The 19,107-nt window shown below is 34.9% G+C and overlaps 1 protein-coding gene across 3 annotated transcripts in view; it reads left to right on the top strand.

Moving 5' to 3' along the window:
* LOC117330967 (kinesin-like protein KIN-14E) overlaps positions 1 to 19,107 on the top strand; it is a 56,686-nt gene that overhangs the window by 20,147 nt on the left and 17,432 nt on the right. For 2 of the 3 annotated variants that reach the window (XM_033889555.1, XM_033889554.1), the window contains 3 exons: positions 16,562 to 16,669; positions 17,287 to 17,373; positions 18,132 to 18,311. In XM_033889555.1, coding sequence (XP_033745446.1) covers positions 16,562 to 16,669; positions 17,287 to 17,373; positions 18,132 to 18,311 — 375 coding nt within the window. Of the gene's footprint in view, positions 1 to 9,373; positions 9,459 to 16,561; positions 16,670 to 17,286; positions 17,374 to 18,131; positions 18,312 to 19,107 lie in introns of those variants that run through there. The other variant, XM_033889556.1, reaches the window with a different exon arrangement.

Raw genomic sequence — 19,107 nt, 5'->3', positions numbered from 1 at the left:
TGTAACTCAAACTCAGATATCTGTAACTCAAACTCAGGTATCTGTAACTCAAACTCAGATATCTTTAACTCAAACTCATCTATCTATAACTCAAACTCATCTATCTATAACTCAAACTCGGGTATCTTTAACTCAAACTCATGTATCTGTAACTCAAACTCAGATATCTGTACCTCAAACTCAGATATCTGTACCTCAAACTCAGATCTCTGTACCTCAAACTCAGATATCTGTAACTCAAACTCAGATATCTGTAACTCAAGCACAAGTATCTGTTACTCAAACTCAGATATCTGTAACTCAAACTCAGATATCTGTAACTCAAACACAAGTATCTGTAACTGAAACTCAGATATCTGTAACTCAAACTCAGATATCTGTAACTCAAACTCAGGTATCTGTAACTCAAACTCAGGTATCTGTAACTCAAACTCAGGTATCTGTAACTCAAACTCGGGTATCTGTAACTCAAACACAAGTATCTGTAACTCAAACTCAGGTATCTGTAACTCAAACACAAGTATCTGTAACTCAAACTCAGATATATCTGTAACTCAAACACAAGTATCTGTAACTCAAACTCAGATATCTGTAACTCAAACTCAAGTATCTGTAACTCAAACTCAGGTATCTGTAACTCAAACTCAGGTATCTGTAACTCAAACACAAGTATCTGTAACTCAAACTCAGGTATCTGTAACTCAAACTCAGGTATCTGTAACTCAAACTCAGATATCTGTAACTCAAGCACAAGTATCTGTTACTCAAACTCAGATATCTGTAACTCAAACTCAGATATCTGTAACTCAAGCACAAGTATCTGTTACTCAAACTCAGATATCTGTAACTCAAACTCAGATATCTGTAACTCAAACTCAGGTATCTGTAACTCAAACTCAGGTATCTGTAACTCAAACTCAGGTATCTGTAACTCAAACTCGGGTATCTGTAACTCAAACACAAGTATCTGTAACTCAAACTCAGGTATCTGTAACTCAAACACAAGTATCTGTAACTCAAACTCAGATATCTGTAACTCAAACACAAGTATCTGTAACTCAAACTCAGATATCTGTAACTCAAACTCAAGTATCTGTAACTCAAACTCAGGTATCTGTAACTCAAACTCAGGTATCTGTAACTCAAACACAAGTATCTGTAACTCAAACTCAGGTATCTGTAACTCAAACTCAGGTATCTGTAACTCAAACTCAGGTATGTGTAACCCAAACTCAGGTATCTGTAACTCAAACACAAGTATCTGTAACTCAAACTCAGGTATCTGTAACTCAAACTCAGGTATCTGTAACTCAAACTCAGGTATCTGTAACTCAAACTCAGATATCTGTAACTCAAACTCGGGTATCTGTAACTCAAACTCATCTATCTATAACTCAAACTCGGGTATCTTTAACTCAAACTCATGTATCTGTAACTCAAACTCAGATATCTGTACCTCAAACTCAGATATCTGTACCTCAAACTCAGATATCTGTACCTCAGACTCAGATATCTGTAACTCAAATTCAGATATCTGTAACTCAAGCACAAGTATCTGTTACTCAAACTCAGATATCTGTAACTCAAACACAAGTATCTGTAACTCAAACTCAGATATCTGTAACTCAAACACAAGTATCTGTAACTCAAACTCAGATATCTGTAACTCAAACTCAAGTATCTGTAACTCAAACTCAGGTATCTGTAACTCAAACTCAGGTATCTGTAACTCAAACTCAGGTATCTGTAACTCAAACACAAGTATCTGTAACTCAAACTCAGGTATCTGTAACTCAAACTCAGGTATCTGTAACTCAAACTCAGGTATGTGTAACCCAAACTCAGGTATCTGTAACTCAAACACAGGTATCTGTAACTCAGACTCAGGTATCTGTAACTCAAACTCAGGTATCTGTAACTCAAACTCAGGTATCTGTAACTCAAACTCAGGTATCTGTAACTCAAACACAAGTATCTGTAACTCAAACTCAGATATCTGTAACTCAAAATCGGGTATCTTTAACTCAAACTCGGGTATCTGTAACTCAAACTCAGGTATCTGTACCTCAAACTCAGATATCTGTAACTCAATCACATGTATATGTAACTCAAACTCAGGTATCTGTAACTCAAACTCGGGTATCTTTAACTCAAACTCGGGTATCTGTAACTCAAACATCTGTAACTCAAACTCAGATATCTGTAACTCAAACTCAGATATCTGTAACTCAAACTCAGATATCTTTAACTCAAACTCGGGTATCTGTAACTCAAACTCAGGTATCTTTAACTCAAACTCAGGTATCTGTAACTCAAACTCAGATATCTGTTACTCAAACTCAGATATCTGTTACTCAAACTCAGATATCTGTTACTCAAACTCAGATATCTGTAACTCAAACTCAGATATCTGTAACTCAAACTCGGGTATCTGTTACTCAAACTCAGGTATCTGTAACTCAAACTCATGTATCTGTACCTCAAACTCAGATATCTGTAACTCAATCACATGTATATGTAACTCAAACTCAGGTATCTGTAACTCAAACTCAGGTATCTGTAACTCAAACTCATGTATATGTAACCCAAACTCAGGTATCTGTAACTCAAACCTCGGGTATCTGTAACCCAAACTCAGGTATCTGTAACTCAAACTCAGTATCTGTAGCTCAAACTCAGATATCTGTAACTCAAACACAAGTATCTGTAACTCAAACTCAGTATCTGTAGCTCAAACTCAGATATCTGTACCTCAAACTCAGGTATCTGTAACTCAAACTCATGTATATGTAACCCAAACTCAGGTATCTGTAACTCAAACTCAGGTATCTGTAACTCAAACTCAGATATCTGTAACTCAAACTCAGGTATCTGTAACTCAAACTCAGATATCTGTAACTCAAAATCAGGTATCTGTAACTCAAACTCAGATATCTGTAACTCAAACTCTGGTATTTGTAACTCAAACTCAGGTATCTAACTCAAACTCAGGTATCTAACTCAAACTCAGGTATCTGTAACCCAAACTCAGATATCTGTAACTCAAACTCATGTATCTGTAACTCAAACTCAGATATCTGTAACTCAAACTCAGGTATCTAACTCAAACTCAGGTATCTAACTCAAACTCAGGTATCTATAACTCAAACTCAGGTATCTGTAACTCAAACTCAGATATCTGTAACTCAAACTCAGGTATCTGTAACTCAAACTCAGATATCTGTAACTCAAAATCAGGTATCTGTAACTCAAACTCAGATATCTGTAACTCAACCTCTGGTATTTGTAACTCAAACTCAGGTATCTGTAACTCAAACTCAGATATCTGTAACTCAAACTCAGATATCTGTAACTCAAACTCAGGTATCTGTAACTCAAACTCATGTATCTGTAACTCAAACTCAGATATCTGTAACTCAAACTCAGATATCTGTAACTCAAACTCAGGTATCTGTAACTCAAACTCAGGTATCTGCCTGCTACAGTTGACTGTGTAATGGAGTTTGGTGTGGTTCTATATAGAGTTTTATCATCATTTTAATTTGTACTAATATGATGTGTGGACATTGATTTATCTTATGATGGACAATATTTTTTTCCAAAATCTCTGATGAATTATTTCAGTATAAGTAACAATTGATTTGAGTGAATGGCTGATAAACTGTTATAAAGTGATTCCAGTGATTACAACAGACTTGAAAATGTGAGTTTAATCCTGATTGTCAATAATGTTACATATAATATCATTAATTGTTATTGTAATGTTAATTAGTCATTGAAAAGGACCAAAAAGAAGGTACCCCCACCCCAACCAGCTAATCCTCCACCTGCCTACTCATCCTCCTCTGAGAATGCCCCGCCCTCACAGTCACAGACTTCGTCACAGACGCCGTCACAGGTCGTACAGGTCGTACAGGTGAGATGTGTGAGCTGGCTCTAATCGACAGCTTTGCCTGTTAATACAGATTTTGCTCTGCCATACAAGTACCCTGGCTTTCATACTAATTTTGGAATCGCTATTAAATTTTGGTGAAAATAAAGAGTGTATTGTTTGTGTGTTTTACATACAGTACTTATGAGACGTACATTCTAATTTGACCTGCATACATGTACTCATGACATGCTCATGTGAAATACATATATTATGTCAATTATATACTCTACTGACATGTACAGTGTTTATGTAAATGATATAGTCATGTAACATACATAAATTATGTAAATGACATATAATACTTGTGTGACCTTTATACTCATGTGACTTTACTCAGTGACCTATATACTCGTATGACCTATATTCTCGTGTGACTTTACTCGTGTGACCTATATACTCATGTGACCTATATACTTGTATGACCTATATACTTGTATGACCTATATACTCGTATGACTTATATACTGGTGTGACCTATACACTCATAATATACTGGTGTGACCTATTTACTGGTGTGACCTATATACCGGTGTGACCTATTTACTGGTATGACCTATATACTTGTAGGACCTATATACTCGTATGACCTATATACTCGTATGACTTATATACTCGTATGACCTATATACTGGTGTGACCTATATACTGGTGTGACTTATATACTCATATGACCTATATACTGGTGTGACCTATATACTGGTGTGACCTATTTACTGGTGTGACCTATATACTGGTGTGACCTATATACTGGTGTGACCTATTTACTGGTGTGACCTATATACTCTTATGACCTATATACTGGTGTGGATCTATATACTTGTATTGATATATATATAATGATACTAACCTGATTTGTAGACAATTATTTAAATGATGGACAATTATTTTGTTTGGAGTTTCTAAATCTGGATTGGTGTTGACTTATATGAGACATGCACTACATACTTATGTGACGTTCATACTTGTATGATATACATACTCTTGTGATGTACATTGTACATATATAATGTAAAGTTGTTTGACTTCTCGCTTTCTTATTATAACTGATGGGTTTTGTTGAATGGGTCTTTACATAAGACATTTGAGTTTATCTATTAAGCTACTAAACATCTAACAGTTGTGTGTGTGAATGGTTAGCTTATGGTTGGCTTATAGTATTTCTATAGATGTGAGGACAACGTCATATTGTCTGCAGACTAAAAATATTTGTTGACATAAACAAAACGGTTTATTGTTTTAAAGGACAGCTATTATCACTGATGTTTGCTGATAATTCTTTTTTTATAAAATAATTAAAAGTAACTAAATCTATGTTAACTGTATACATGGTAACTGTAACCATGGTAACTGTATACATGGTAACTATAACCGTGGTAACTGTATACATGGTAACTATGGTAACTGTATAAATGGTAACCGTGGTAACTGTATACATGGTAACTATAACCATGGTAACTATGGTAACTGTATAAATGGTAACCGTGGTAACTGTATACATGGTACCTATAACCATGGTAACTGTATACATGGTAACTATAACCATGGTAACTGTATACATGGTAACTATAACCATGGTAACTGTATACATGGTAACTATAACCATGGTAACTGTATACATGGTAACTGTATGGTACATGGTAACCGTTGTAACTGTATACATGGTAACTATAACCATGGTAACTGTATACATGGTAACTGTATACATGGTAACCATGGTAACTGTATACATGGTAACTGTATACATGGTAACCATGGTAACTGTATACATGGTAACTGTATCACTGTGATAGGATTCTATTTTACCCAGGACTCAGATAACAAGACGGCTCCACCACCCCAGTATTCCAAGGTGAGAACTTAATAATGATGACAAAATAAACCTCGATTTATATTTTCTGAAATAAAATTTTACTATCTAGATTTAATCTTGAGGTTGAAATAAGATTGTAAGTTATTTGAATAACACAGTGGTTGTAAGGAACATTTTTGCTAAAACACCACAGCATTAGCTAGGAAAATGTGTTAATAAACACAAAAATAGTTATAACTAACATTTTTTGCTCAACACTACAGTAATTAAAAGTAATGTTTGTTACTTAACAGTAATTGTATGTAACATTTGTTACTCAATACTACAGTAATTGTAAGTCACATTTGTTACTCAATACTTCAGTAATTGTAAGTAACGTGAGTCAACACTTCAGTAATTGTAAGTAAAATGTGTTACTCAACACTACAGTAATGATAAGGAACATTTGTTACTCAACACTGCTATAGTAATTGTAAGTAACATTTGTTACTGATTGCTGTAGTAATCACAAGTAACATTTGTTACTTACAGCTATATTAAGCATAAATAACATTACTCAACACTACAGTAATGATAAGGAACATTTGTTACTCAACACTGCTATAGTAATTGTAAGTAACATTTGTTACTGATTGCTGTAGTAATCACAAGTAACATTTGTTACTTACAGCTATATTAAGCATAAATAACATTACTCAACACTACAGTAATGATAAGGAACATTTGTTACTCAACACTGCTATAGTAATTGTAAGTAACATTTGTTACTTACTGATATAGTAATGATAAGGAACATTTGTTACTTACTGATATAGTAATCATAAGTAACATTTGTTACTGCTATAGCAAACATAAGTAACATTACTCAACAGTGCAGTAATGATAAGGAACATTTGTTACTAAACACAAAAGTAACTATAAGGAACATTGATTGTACCCACAGGTATCGGAAGGGTCCACACCCCAGCAGTCTGAGGTGAGACGGTTGTTATATGGTGATGAGATTTTAATCTTGTTTTAATTAATAATCCTGACATTTACAACTTGATAGATATATAACTGACCAGCATGTATAAATATTGGTGTGATGATAGTTATTTTTACTCTACATTATAAATATGATGACTGTGACATCTTACATCTTACATATAAAAAATGGGGGGAATAAAAATATCCTTTATTTTCTAATGAATGTTTTAAATTGTTACCATTTTTCTATACAATGGTCTCTTTATTTGTACCAGTCTCCTAACAAGCCCGCTCCTCCACAGTATCCGGTGAGAGCCATGTGGAAGTTTTATTTAAGCTTTATATGTGGTTGTACGGTGACTTAAAACTGGTGTGGTTTGAAGATTTATAAGGTGCTTTTTCGTTGCTTCTCTGAACTAAAACATATATAGCTGGTTGTATACTGATCCTGATCCCATTTGTGGTAATAAGTCTCAAACAATGGCTTATATAAGTATAATACTCTATACCTATTTACATACCTATATATAACATATATCACACATCTCGTGTTTACCTTTGATCTTTATATCAATATTGACTGAGGCGCCATGAAGGTCGTCATTAAAGAAACGCTTAAATACACTTTCCATTTTTGATCTATTTTAATATTTCACTTGAAATATCTTATGAATGCTAATGGTTTATCATCCACATTCACTGAAAATATTAATTTGGATTCATTCGGATGTCTCCATGCCTCGTCCCTGTGCAATAACTGCAACAAATGTTAACAAATTTTCTTTTAACTTTGAAACAAGGTTTAAAGCCTTAAGTCTCGGACAAGGCTGATTGCCTGACTTTATTTGACAGAGTTATGGCCAAGTAATTAATCAAAAACCTTGTCTTCTTCCATTTCCTAGAAATAACTGGAACAATTATTAACAGATTTTCTTCAAACTTGATAATTAAAGTTAATTGCCTCAGGGCTCAGCCAGATTTGATTGCCTCTTTTTTCTGACTTTATTTGGCAGAGTTATGGCCCCTTTTACTAACAAAAATGTTTGTATTCTGCTATTATCCGCTTATCATCAAACTAAAAAAACTGTTATTTGCCACTAAATAACTCTCCCAAATATTTTCTGAAAGTCTTCAAACTTAGGAACAAGATTAAATGTATTAAGGGTTCAGCCAAATTTGTGTTCAGGTTTGTTAATGGCAGATATAAGAAGATAAGCCTTACAAAATCAGTTTACTTTATCCCATAACACATGTTCAATAAAACATCTAACTTCTGTATAAGGTTTTTCTCTTTTCTTTGAGTTTCAAATTAAACATTATATGGCTCAACGAATATATCATTCTGTCGACAATGACATGTTTACTGCAAACCTCAAAAAATATTTACCTGCAATATGTCAGGAAAACAGAGATATAAATTCCATGAATTTGCTTGTCAAATTATTTCCTTTTTTTTTTTTTTTTGCATAATGAATTAATATATAAATCATTTCAACGTGCACTGGAAAATATTTAATCAAAGATTCACCAGGCCGCTAAAACTTGTTTAAATGTGCATTTATATGAAATCTGTCCCAGTAACAAAGAAAACACAAAAAATTATCACGGTAGAATAGTAATAGGTGGTATATAATGCTTTTGATTATTTAAATGCGAAAAATTTAAATTCAGCTTGAGCTTATTTCCCGGTAGGCAAGCACCTTTTTTTTATTTTAGTAATAATTGATGATAAAATGTAAATGGATCTTCCACCATATTGTATAATTGAATGTCAGCCATGGAATACCGACCTACCGAATACTGAAATAATTTCTTTGACATCCATATATTATATGCATATCTCCTATTGCCTTGGAGTGTTCTGAATACATTAACAATACATTTCTTAAAGTTTACTAATTGTGATGGATATATCTGGAGTGTCTTGGTCTTCCTTGGGTGTTTTTACATACAGCCTGTACCCTTATCTATTTTTCTGTTACTATAGCCTTACAATTCTCTATTTCTTTGTTAAAATTAATTTTCAGTTTTTAGTTTGATTAATTTTCTATTTTTTGTTGTTGAATTCTTTAATTTGTTATAATGGTAAATTCACTATTACTAGATTAAATTATACATGTGACTATGTTAAATTTCCTGTTACTAGATTCAATTCTATGTTACGTATGTTAAATTATCTGTTACTATAATCAATTCTATGTTACTATGTTAAATTATCTGTTACTATAATCAATTCTATGTTAAATTCCTTTTACTAGATTAAGTTCTTTGTTACTATGTTAAATTCCCTGTTACTAGATTCAATTCTATGTTACTATGTTAAATTCTCTGTTACTAGATTCAATTCTATGTTACTATGTTAAATTCCCTGTTACTAGATTAAATTCTATGTTACTATGTTAAATTCTCTGTTACTAGATTCAATTCTATGTTACTATGTTAAACTCCCTGTTACCAGATTCATTTCTATCTAACCATCATATTGTTGTAGACCCCTCTGGTCCTGTAGAACACCATTACAGCTGTACCTCGCGATGTGCATTGACAACCATTTTGTATTTTTTATTTAATTATTATACATTATCTCATAATGTGAATATAATAAAGACCACAAATTTTCTCCAGTTTAGAACCAGGATTATCGTTCGTAACAGAATTATGTACATGGATGGTTTTCAATAAGGTCTGTTTCTTTTTAATTAGCCGGCCCCTCAAAAGAGCCAAGCACAGCGACCACAAGGCCAGGTAAACTTTGTCGTTGGTTTCAGAGTTTCTTTATTAGCTGAATTTTTACAATTTATCCTTAAACATTACAACCACAAAATTATATGTATACGAAGGTGTATCCTACATACACATATTTGTTGTGGAAATATATACCAGGTATTTGTTGTTGAAATATATATTTGCTGTGGAAATACATATGTTGTGGAAATTTAATATATTTTTTTGTGTGGAAATATAATCATATTTGTTGTTGTATTTATATTTGTTGTGGAAATATAGTTGTTGTGGAAATACATATTTGTTGTGGAAATATAGTTGTTCTGGAAATACATATTTGTTGTGGAAATACATATATTTGTTTTGGAGATGAGTATATAATGAGTATTCGGTTATATACATGTTTTCTGGAAATATTTCATTAGTGAATACATATTGTACGTACTCGAGATATATTGCTCCATATATATCGAGAGGTTTTGTCTTTTGAGTATAACATTTGTGTCACTGACGATTTATACAGAGGAATATGGTCTTTATTCAAATTTAACTACAGTTAATGGGGTAGTGGTATTAGCTGATACACTGACAACTTCTTAATTATCTAAAACTGTGAACTATAAATAAATGAATTCATTTTTGAAATTTTCTATAAAAAACTTTAAAACCTATTGTAACTTTGTCTAGATTTAACTAGATTTATTTCAAAAATGTTGTTCAAGGTTGCTGAATTGTATCAGAGACATATATACAGAGAGATTAGTAACATCGCTATTTCCCCGTACACATAGTGGCTCCCTTTATTCGTGACCACTCAAGCATATTCGTGACCACTCAAGCATATCCCTTATCGAGAGCGTCCTGTCTCCTATCAAACACACGCGAGCGCAGGTAAATCGGGCTATGCGCATGTGTGTATCGTAGTATTGGAACTTATTCAACATGTTCTGGTTAATCCGCCATTACGTCAGACCAAAACATCGTCAATTTTAAATACACACAGAAAGCACATCGTTTTATTTTGGCCACTACAAAAGTTACCACATTAACCAAAAACTATCATACTTATGGGATATAGTCTTATTGATCATGCACATTGTTGCCATTTATCCGTATTTTCTAAAATCCATTGGGTCCTATTCGACATGTCCAAGTTTGTAAATAGCCGCCATTACGTCAGACCAAAACATCGTAAATTTTAAAGGCACACAAAAAGCACATCGTTTTATTTAGGCCACTACAAAAGTTACCACATTAACCAAAAACTATCATACTTATGGAATGTGGTCTTGATTATCATGCACATTGTTGTCATTTATCCGTATTCTCGAAAACCCCATAGGGACTTTTCGAAAATTGGAGATTCCCGCCGATCTTTCCTGCGTTGTGCTTGACTTTCATACTCAAAATACAAACACTTGGACAGCAAATTGTGATATATTTCATATTGATGACACTTCTGCACTTTGATATTAATAAAATTAAAGCACATAATTGGATCTTGGTGATGATTTCAAATAGAAATTATCGATAATTATGTGTCTGGTTTTCAAGTTTTCTCCAATATGGCGTCTAGTGAAGACTGAACCGAGCGACCGCAAAGGATTGTGGGAAGGTCAGGGGCCACTATGTAAACACAAGGGCAAATAGAGAGCTGCCAATCTCTCTGTATATATGTCTCTGATTGTATAGTTATCAAACTTGATGGATATTGAATGTCATTGGAAAATATCTTTCATTAAAATTGTATGTATGTTAGGATACCATAGCATCGAGTGTTTCTCTTTCCTTTACTGATATGAATTATACTGGGTATGACGTCCCAGCTATTTCTACCTTTACTGGGTATGACGTCCCAGCTATTTCTACCTTTACTGGTATGAACTATACTCGATAAGACATCCCAGCTAAATAGCTTTTTTCCTGGTTCACAGTGTTACACCAGGAATAAGAGAAACACCATTCAATTATAAAAATTGTCGTCAACTTTTGAAGCCTAGGGGTGTCTTTGACTAATCAACACTGAGGTTTGATGTGAAGAGCTCAACACCTTCTGTTCAACTCTGACAAGACAGATTAGAGAAATTTGCTGATTACAGCTATCAGAATTTGTATGTATTCTCTGGCTGATAATCTTCAATGCTATCCCTGTTGAGAGTGTTCCTGCATTATATGAATAGTCTTTAAACCTTAACTCAGTCTTTGTTTACTGAAAATATGTACTGTGTTACACAGTGTTATGACTTTGTGTTAATTACAGACACAGGAGATAATATATGTCTATCTACATTGTACCAGGGTTATCACTGATCATGACAGTGAGGCTGGCCAACTGGTCATTAGGAACAGGGTAAAACAAGCTGTCCAACTGGTCATTAGAAACAGGGTAAAACAGGCTGTCCAACTGGTCATTAGGAACAGGGTAAAACAGGCTGCCCAACTGGTCATTAGGAACAGGGTAAACAAGCTGTCCAACTGGTTATTAGGAACAGGGTAAAACAAACTGCCCAACTGGTTATTAGGAACAGGGTAAAACATGCTGCCCAACTGGTCATTAGGAACAGGGTAAACAAGCTGTCCAACTGGTTATTAGGAACAGGGTAAAACAAACTGCCCAACTGGTTATTAGGAACAGGGTAAAACAAACTGCCCAACTGGTCATTAGGAACAGGGTAAAACAGGCTGTCCAACTGGTCATTAGGAACACAGTAAACATGCTGTCCAACTGGTCATTAGGAACAGGGTAAAACAAACTATTCAACTGGTCATTAAGAACAGGGTAAAACAGGCTGTCCAATTGGTCATTAAGAACAGGGTAAAACAGGCTGTCCAATTGGTCATTAGGAACTGGGTAAAACAGGCTGTCCAACTGGTCATTAGGAACAGGGTAAAACAAGCTGTCCAACTGGTCATTAGGAACAGGGTAAAATAGACTGTCTAACTGGTCATTAGGAACAGGGTAAAATAGACTGTCCAACTGGTCATTAGGATCAGGGTAAAACAGGCTGTCCAACTGGTCATTAGGAACAGGGTAAAACAAGTTGTCCAACTGGTCATTAGGAACAGGGTAAAACAAACTGTCCAACTGGTCATTAGGAACAGGGTAAAACAGGCTGTCCAACTGGTTATTAGGAACAGGGTAAAACAAGTTGTCCAACTGGTCATTAGGAACAGGGTAAAACAAACTGCCCAACTGGTCATTAGGAACAGGGTAAAACAAGCTGTCCAACTGGTCATTAGGTACAGGGTTAAAACAGGCTGTCAAACTGGTCATTAGGTACAGGGTTAAAACAGGCTGTCAAACTGGTCATTAGGTACAGGGTTAAAACAGGCTGTCAAACTGGTCATTAGGTACAGGGTTAAAACAGGCCGTGCAGCTGGTCATTAAGAACAGAATAAAACTGTCCCAAGATAATACAGGTGAGATTGGGTCCAACTTTAAGAAATTGTCTGTATATGCTTGAAAATGAGCAACATGATACATGTAGTTTGAATATCCAGAATTTGGTCTTCTGACATTTTCTTCAGGATTTTCACAAGAGGAATTTGGTCAGGACTGATTGTTTTCAGTTTGTATTATGCCATGTTTAGGCTGGCCTAAGGCCAATCATTACCAGAGCCCTGATATGCATTCATTTAGAGCTAATTATGTGATTATGTATTGTAAATTATTCAAACTAGCGACATTTCGCTCTGAAGCAGGCAAACATCCTATAGCACTAGGCTAAAGGGAAATTCCCACTAGTCTGGGCTAGTAAGGTGACCTTATACTCTACACATCCTACCACTAGGCTAAAGGGAAATTCCCACTAGTCTGGGCTAGTAAGGTGACCTTATACTCTACACATCCTACCACTAGGCTAAAGGGAAATTCCCACTAGTCTGGGCTAGTAAGGTGACCTTATACTCTACACATCCTACCACTAGGCTAAAGAGAAATTCCCACTAGTCTGGGCTAGTAAGGTGACCTTATACTTTCTACTTTTACACTATTTCCTCCTTCACAAAGTCTTTGCCCCAAAGACAACCACAACCCATCCCAGGTTCTATAGCTCCAAGGAAGCCTCTCAATCTCCTATAGCTTTCACTTGGAGTGCTCAACGGCACCAAATCTGTAATTGGCAGGAGTATTGAAAAATACCTTACTCATGCTGGGCTTCGAACCATCAACCTTTTGCTCTCATGGCAAACATCCTACCACTAACCTAAAGGGACATTCCCGCTAGTCTGAGCTGGTAAGGCGACCTTAAACTCTCTACTTTTACACCTACAGGTAAAAGTTCGAGATCAATCCTGACATAACAGTGTTTAAATATGAAACGTCAGATGATACGTAACAGCTAATCAATATGTTGGACGTATACAATAGCAGAACAAAATATTTAAGTTCAATATTCTTTGTTTGTCGTGTGACTAGGGTGAAGAAGTAGGACTTCGTACTTAGGACGCCTACACGATCTGTACTATATATGTCACCAAATAGACATATCAGTCTAAAAATCATTTAACCCTTTCACCCCTACTGACCATATTGGACTTCAAATGATGATTGTATGGAAGAGTCCACTTAAGTTTCTTAGGGTTGAAAGGGTTAAAGTGTACATAGTTTGTACACCGGCGAGGGTCAGGAGAGTACTAATAAATAACTTCAAGAAAAAATATATCACCACCTGAAATTTTATATCCTTGTATTCATGGAGTCCAAAGTCGCTATTTTGGTAGTCATGCATGCTTGATGAAGCGATATTAGCCTGGTAATTTAATCTCCTTTAAGACAACAGATGTGGGTCAGTGGGATTAAACCTTTAAACCTTTTGTTGTATGTAAACTATAGGTATAGTTTGTCTTTGTGGATAAATTACTTCACTAATCAGTATTAGAGCTTATTGGGACAGATCTGCAGTCTTACTTGTCTAACGGTAAAGGTCAAAAAATGGATTAACAGAAAAGTTGAATTTGAGTTGGTCACCTGAATTTATTGTCCTTAAATTTCAAACTTGATTACTTTCCCTGCCATTGTTACATTCATTGTTATGAAAATATTTGTATTGTTCTGTTATATCAACACCATGGTGTTGGTCAGCGGAGTGACCGACTGGGAGACCCAGGTCTAGACTCCATGAGACATATTGACACAGTTTGAAATTCATCATGTTGGTAGGAATGTCTTGACTTTTCTATCATAAAAGGGAATCTTTCTTTTCTGAACACTATAAGTTTTAGTCATTCAGAATCTGGTGAGCTAAGATATAAATGAAAATTTCATATAACTTATGTAAGCTTCGGCTAATCATGATTCAAGATTTGTTTCAAAAATTTGTGATAGACTTTTTGATTTTAGATTTGAAAATTAAATTTCAAATCTAGACCTGTTTTGCCAAATAACCACATGATGTTACAATTGAGAAATTTGTGTTGATAACTTGATTGATTTAATTGGTATTACGATAGAGTATATCACATGATTTAATTGGTATTACAATAGAGTATATCACATGATTAAATTGGTATTATGAGAGAGTATATCACATGATTTAATTGGTATTACGATAGAGTATATCACATGATTTAATTGGTATTACGATATTGTATCACATGATTTAATTGGTATTACGATAGAGTATATCACATGATTTAATTGGTATTACGATATTGTATCACATGATTTAATTGGTATTACGATAGAGTATATCACATGATTTAATTGGTATTATGATATTGTATCACATGATTTAATTGGTATTATGATATCGTATCACATGTATACTCAGGTAACCTGCAGCTATCTGATAGTATACGCCGTACATACTAGTAAGTTTGTGTTTATAACTTAAAGTGATTTGTAATGGCCATGTGATACAATATTGTATAACTTAATTGGTACTTACATAATTTTCAACATGTTTTTCCTGTGTTGATCGAGACACAGGATCTCTACAGATTTAAATTTTACATATATATCAGAATTCTGGAGGGCATACAGATTTTGATTTGGATAATTAAGTCAGAATTCTGGAGGGCATACAGATTTTGATTTGGATAATTAAGTCAGAATTCTGGAGGGCATACAGATTTTGATTTGGATAATTAAGTCAGAATTCTGGAGGGCATACAGATTTTGATTTGGATAAGTCAGAATTCTGGATGGCATACAGATTTCGATTTTGACATGTAAGAATCCTGGAGTGCATATCAGAATTCCGAAGGGCAAAATGATTTAAAACGCAGAATAAGTCTTGGAGGAATTGATTTTCAGGTGCCTGTATGGAAAGCATTTGACTTAAGGGCATTCGATCCTACCTTACAATGTGTTTAACTGTTGTATGGAAAGCATTTGACTTAAGGGCATTCGATCCTACCTTACAATGTGTTTAACTGTTTTCCTTACCAAAAGAGCTCTGACTAAAGACATTCAGTAAAACATCAGACTAATGGTGAAATAACTGCTGGTTACACTAGAATGGATTACTATGATAGATAACCATTTTAAATTGTTATAAGGTAATGCTGCATTAATATCTAAGGGAGATCACTCTCACACATTTATGTGTAAGTAATCATGCATGCACCCTTAATATGTGTATAGTCTGTATACCATTGAGGAGGTTATCACAAGCCTTGTCGGTCAGTATTTGCCCTACAGTTCACCCTGATGTGACATGATGTGTCAGTATTTGATTTGTAACATGACAGATTGCTAAAATTTTGAGATGTATATTTATCGGAAATTACTGTTTTAGAAAGAAATGATATCAGTTAAAAATCCTTTAATTAAGCAATGTATTTACATCAATACAGATGCTCATTATTCATTGCTTGGCTAATAAGGAAAATTGTCTGCAATACAAAATTGTTGTGTTCTGCTTATGAAAAAAATATTTTGAAGTTTATTACAGATTTGTTCATCATTAAAAACTGAGATGAATACTGAATAGTTTTAACTTTTTTGTTATTTCAATTTTGCATGCAAACAAACGACTTTGTGGACTTTTAACCCCACTCATTGGTAACATACAAAAAAAAATTGTATATATATTTGACCTAGATATATATGCTGTTTTACTAAAAATAGCCTTGTATTATGAACTTGAGTACACAGACCTGTTGTCTTCTCTGAATTACAGGGTCAGGAAGACATCGTGTTTGAGACGTTTTACCATCGTAGTGGGAAGGAAATACAGTGTATGTACCTCGGTAACATCCGATACTACCTCGACGACTGGGGATCCAAGGTAAGGCCTTAAAAACATATCTTACATAGACTACGTGGTCAATTCCTCAAAAAAAATATTTTTTATCAGCCAACAGATGTCAGATTATTCCTCTATTTATACGTATACCTTAAATAGGAAAAGCAATTTTCTCCAATCTCAAAATTTTCAAAGATTGATAAAAAAGATATGGTTCTTCACTTTTCCATGAGGGGAGGGGCTTATTTGAGGATAAATATGGTACTTAACTTTTACACTAGGGAGGGGGCTTTTTTGAGGATAAATATGGTCAAATTATTTCTCTATTTATATACATTGTATTAAATATGAAAAGCAATTTTCTCCAATATCAAAATTTTCAAAGATTGATAAAAATATTTGAGGATACAGTACTTAACTTTTACTGAAGAGGGGAGGGGCTTTTTTGAGAATAAATACGGTACTAAACTTTTATTGAAGAGGAGGGGGGTTATTTGAGGATAAATACGGTACTAAACTTTTACTGAAGAGGAGGGGCTTTTTTTAGAATAAATACGGTACTAAACTCTTACTGAAGAGGATGGGGTTATTTGAGGATAAATACGGTATTTACTGGATATATCTGTTTATAATGGCTGATGTTTCCTCTGTCCTGACAGGAATGGCAGGCTTTCCCGAAGCGCTGGTACAATGAAGGGCTTCTCGTCACTAACACAGTTCTCAAGGATGAGCAAGCTGCTGCTCAGGTAAGAATAAAACAATATTCTGATTAAATATCCAGGAGTTTAACGGTTGCCTTGTTCTCATTGGTAAATATTCTATTTCCTTGTGCTATAATAGATTTGTACGTTGGGTGTCGTCGTGACCTAGATTTGTGCGTTGTGTGTCGTCGTGACCTAGATTTGTACGTTGGGTGTCGTCGTGACCTAGATTTGTACGTTGGGTGTCGTCGTGACCTAGATTTGTACGTTGGGTGTCGTCGTGACCTAGATTTGTACATTGGGTGTCATCTTGACCTAGATTTGTGCGTTGGGTGTCATCTTGACCTAGATTTGTGCGTTGGGTGTCGTTGTGACCTAGATTTGTACATTGGGTGTCATCTTGACCTAGATTTGTGCGTGGGTGTCGTCGATGAAGCAGAAGATGCTTACTCCCCAAGAACACCTGGTCTTATTCTCCTTGCACTTTTTCAAAGGTTTCTACGTAAATCTATACTTTGATAATATTTTGTCCCCTTTTTATAGATTCTGAGTTAGAATTACAGTTTCTGTTCATGTTGGTATTTTCTTGGTTTTTTTTTGTTGTTGTTGTTTATTTTCTTTGTTTTTTTTCTTCATTTTTTTCATTTTTTTTTGTTTTTTGTTAAAACAATGTTCCAATGTTTCATAATATTATCATCAAACATAGAATAAATACATTGAATTTGTATACAATGTTTTTTACCATTTATATTGAAACTCCAGATAAAACGAAGATATTGTGATAGTTTCTGTTTATTCCACAGGCCAGTCAGGCAGCACAACAAAGTCGAGGGGCAGCTTCTGGTTCCGGGGCAGGGGCATCCGGATCAGGTGAGGCAGCCGCATCTCAACAAGGGGCTCCACGATCGCGAAGGAGTGGGGACGACAGAGAGGGGATTCTCAAACATCCAACAAAGGGGAAGATACCCACGTATATATATCAGGTAATCACAGACTTAATCCACATATATCGACATCACAGACAGGTAGACATACTCAAACTTGAACACTAACTACAGCTATAAATTGAGTTTGTCGCAATCATTTAAATTTTACTGTGTTGACACAGTATATAGTCTTACCTGTGACATTATGACAAATGTTGGATAAAACATTTCATGAGTATAAAACACTTTTGAGACAACCCCTCCACTGTACTTGATAATGTCTGGTCCCTGTGGGTATAAAACACTTTTGAAACAACCCCTCCACTGTTGTTTATAATGTCTGGTCCCTGTGGGTATAAAACACTTTTGAGACAACCCCTCCACTGTTGTTGATAATGTCTGGTCCCTGTGGGTATAAAACACTTTTGAGACAACCCCTCCACTGTTGTTTATAATGTCTGGTCCCTGTGGGTATAAAACACTTTTGAGACAACCCCTCCACTGTTGTTGATAATGTCTGGTCCCTGTGGGTATAAAACACTTTTGAGACAATCCCGCCACTGTTGTTTATAATGTCTGGTCCCTGTGGGTATAGAACACTTTTGAAACAACCCCTCCACTGTTGTTTATAATGTCTGGTCCCTGTGGGTATAAAACATTTTTGAGACAACCCCCTCCACTGTTGTTTATAATGTCTGGTCCCTGTGGGTATAGAACACTTTTGAAACAACCCCTCCACTGTTGTTTATAATGTCTGGTCCTTGTGGGTATAAAACATTTTTGAGACAACCCCCTCCACTGTTGTTTATAATGTCTGGTCCCTGTGGGTATAGAACACTTTTGAAACAACCCC

This window comes from Pecten maximus, chromosome 7, assembly GCF_902652985.1.
Source record: "Pecten maximus chromosome 7, xPecMax1.1, whole genome shotgun sequence".
Classification (NCBI taxonomy): domain Eukaryota; kingdom Metazoa; phylum Mollusca; class Bivalvia; order Pectinida; family Pectinidae; genus Pecten; species Pecten maximus.
The sequence above is the reverse complement of the archived record's forward strand: the minus strand, read 5'-3'. Positions and strand labels throughout refer to the sequence as shown.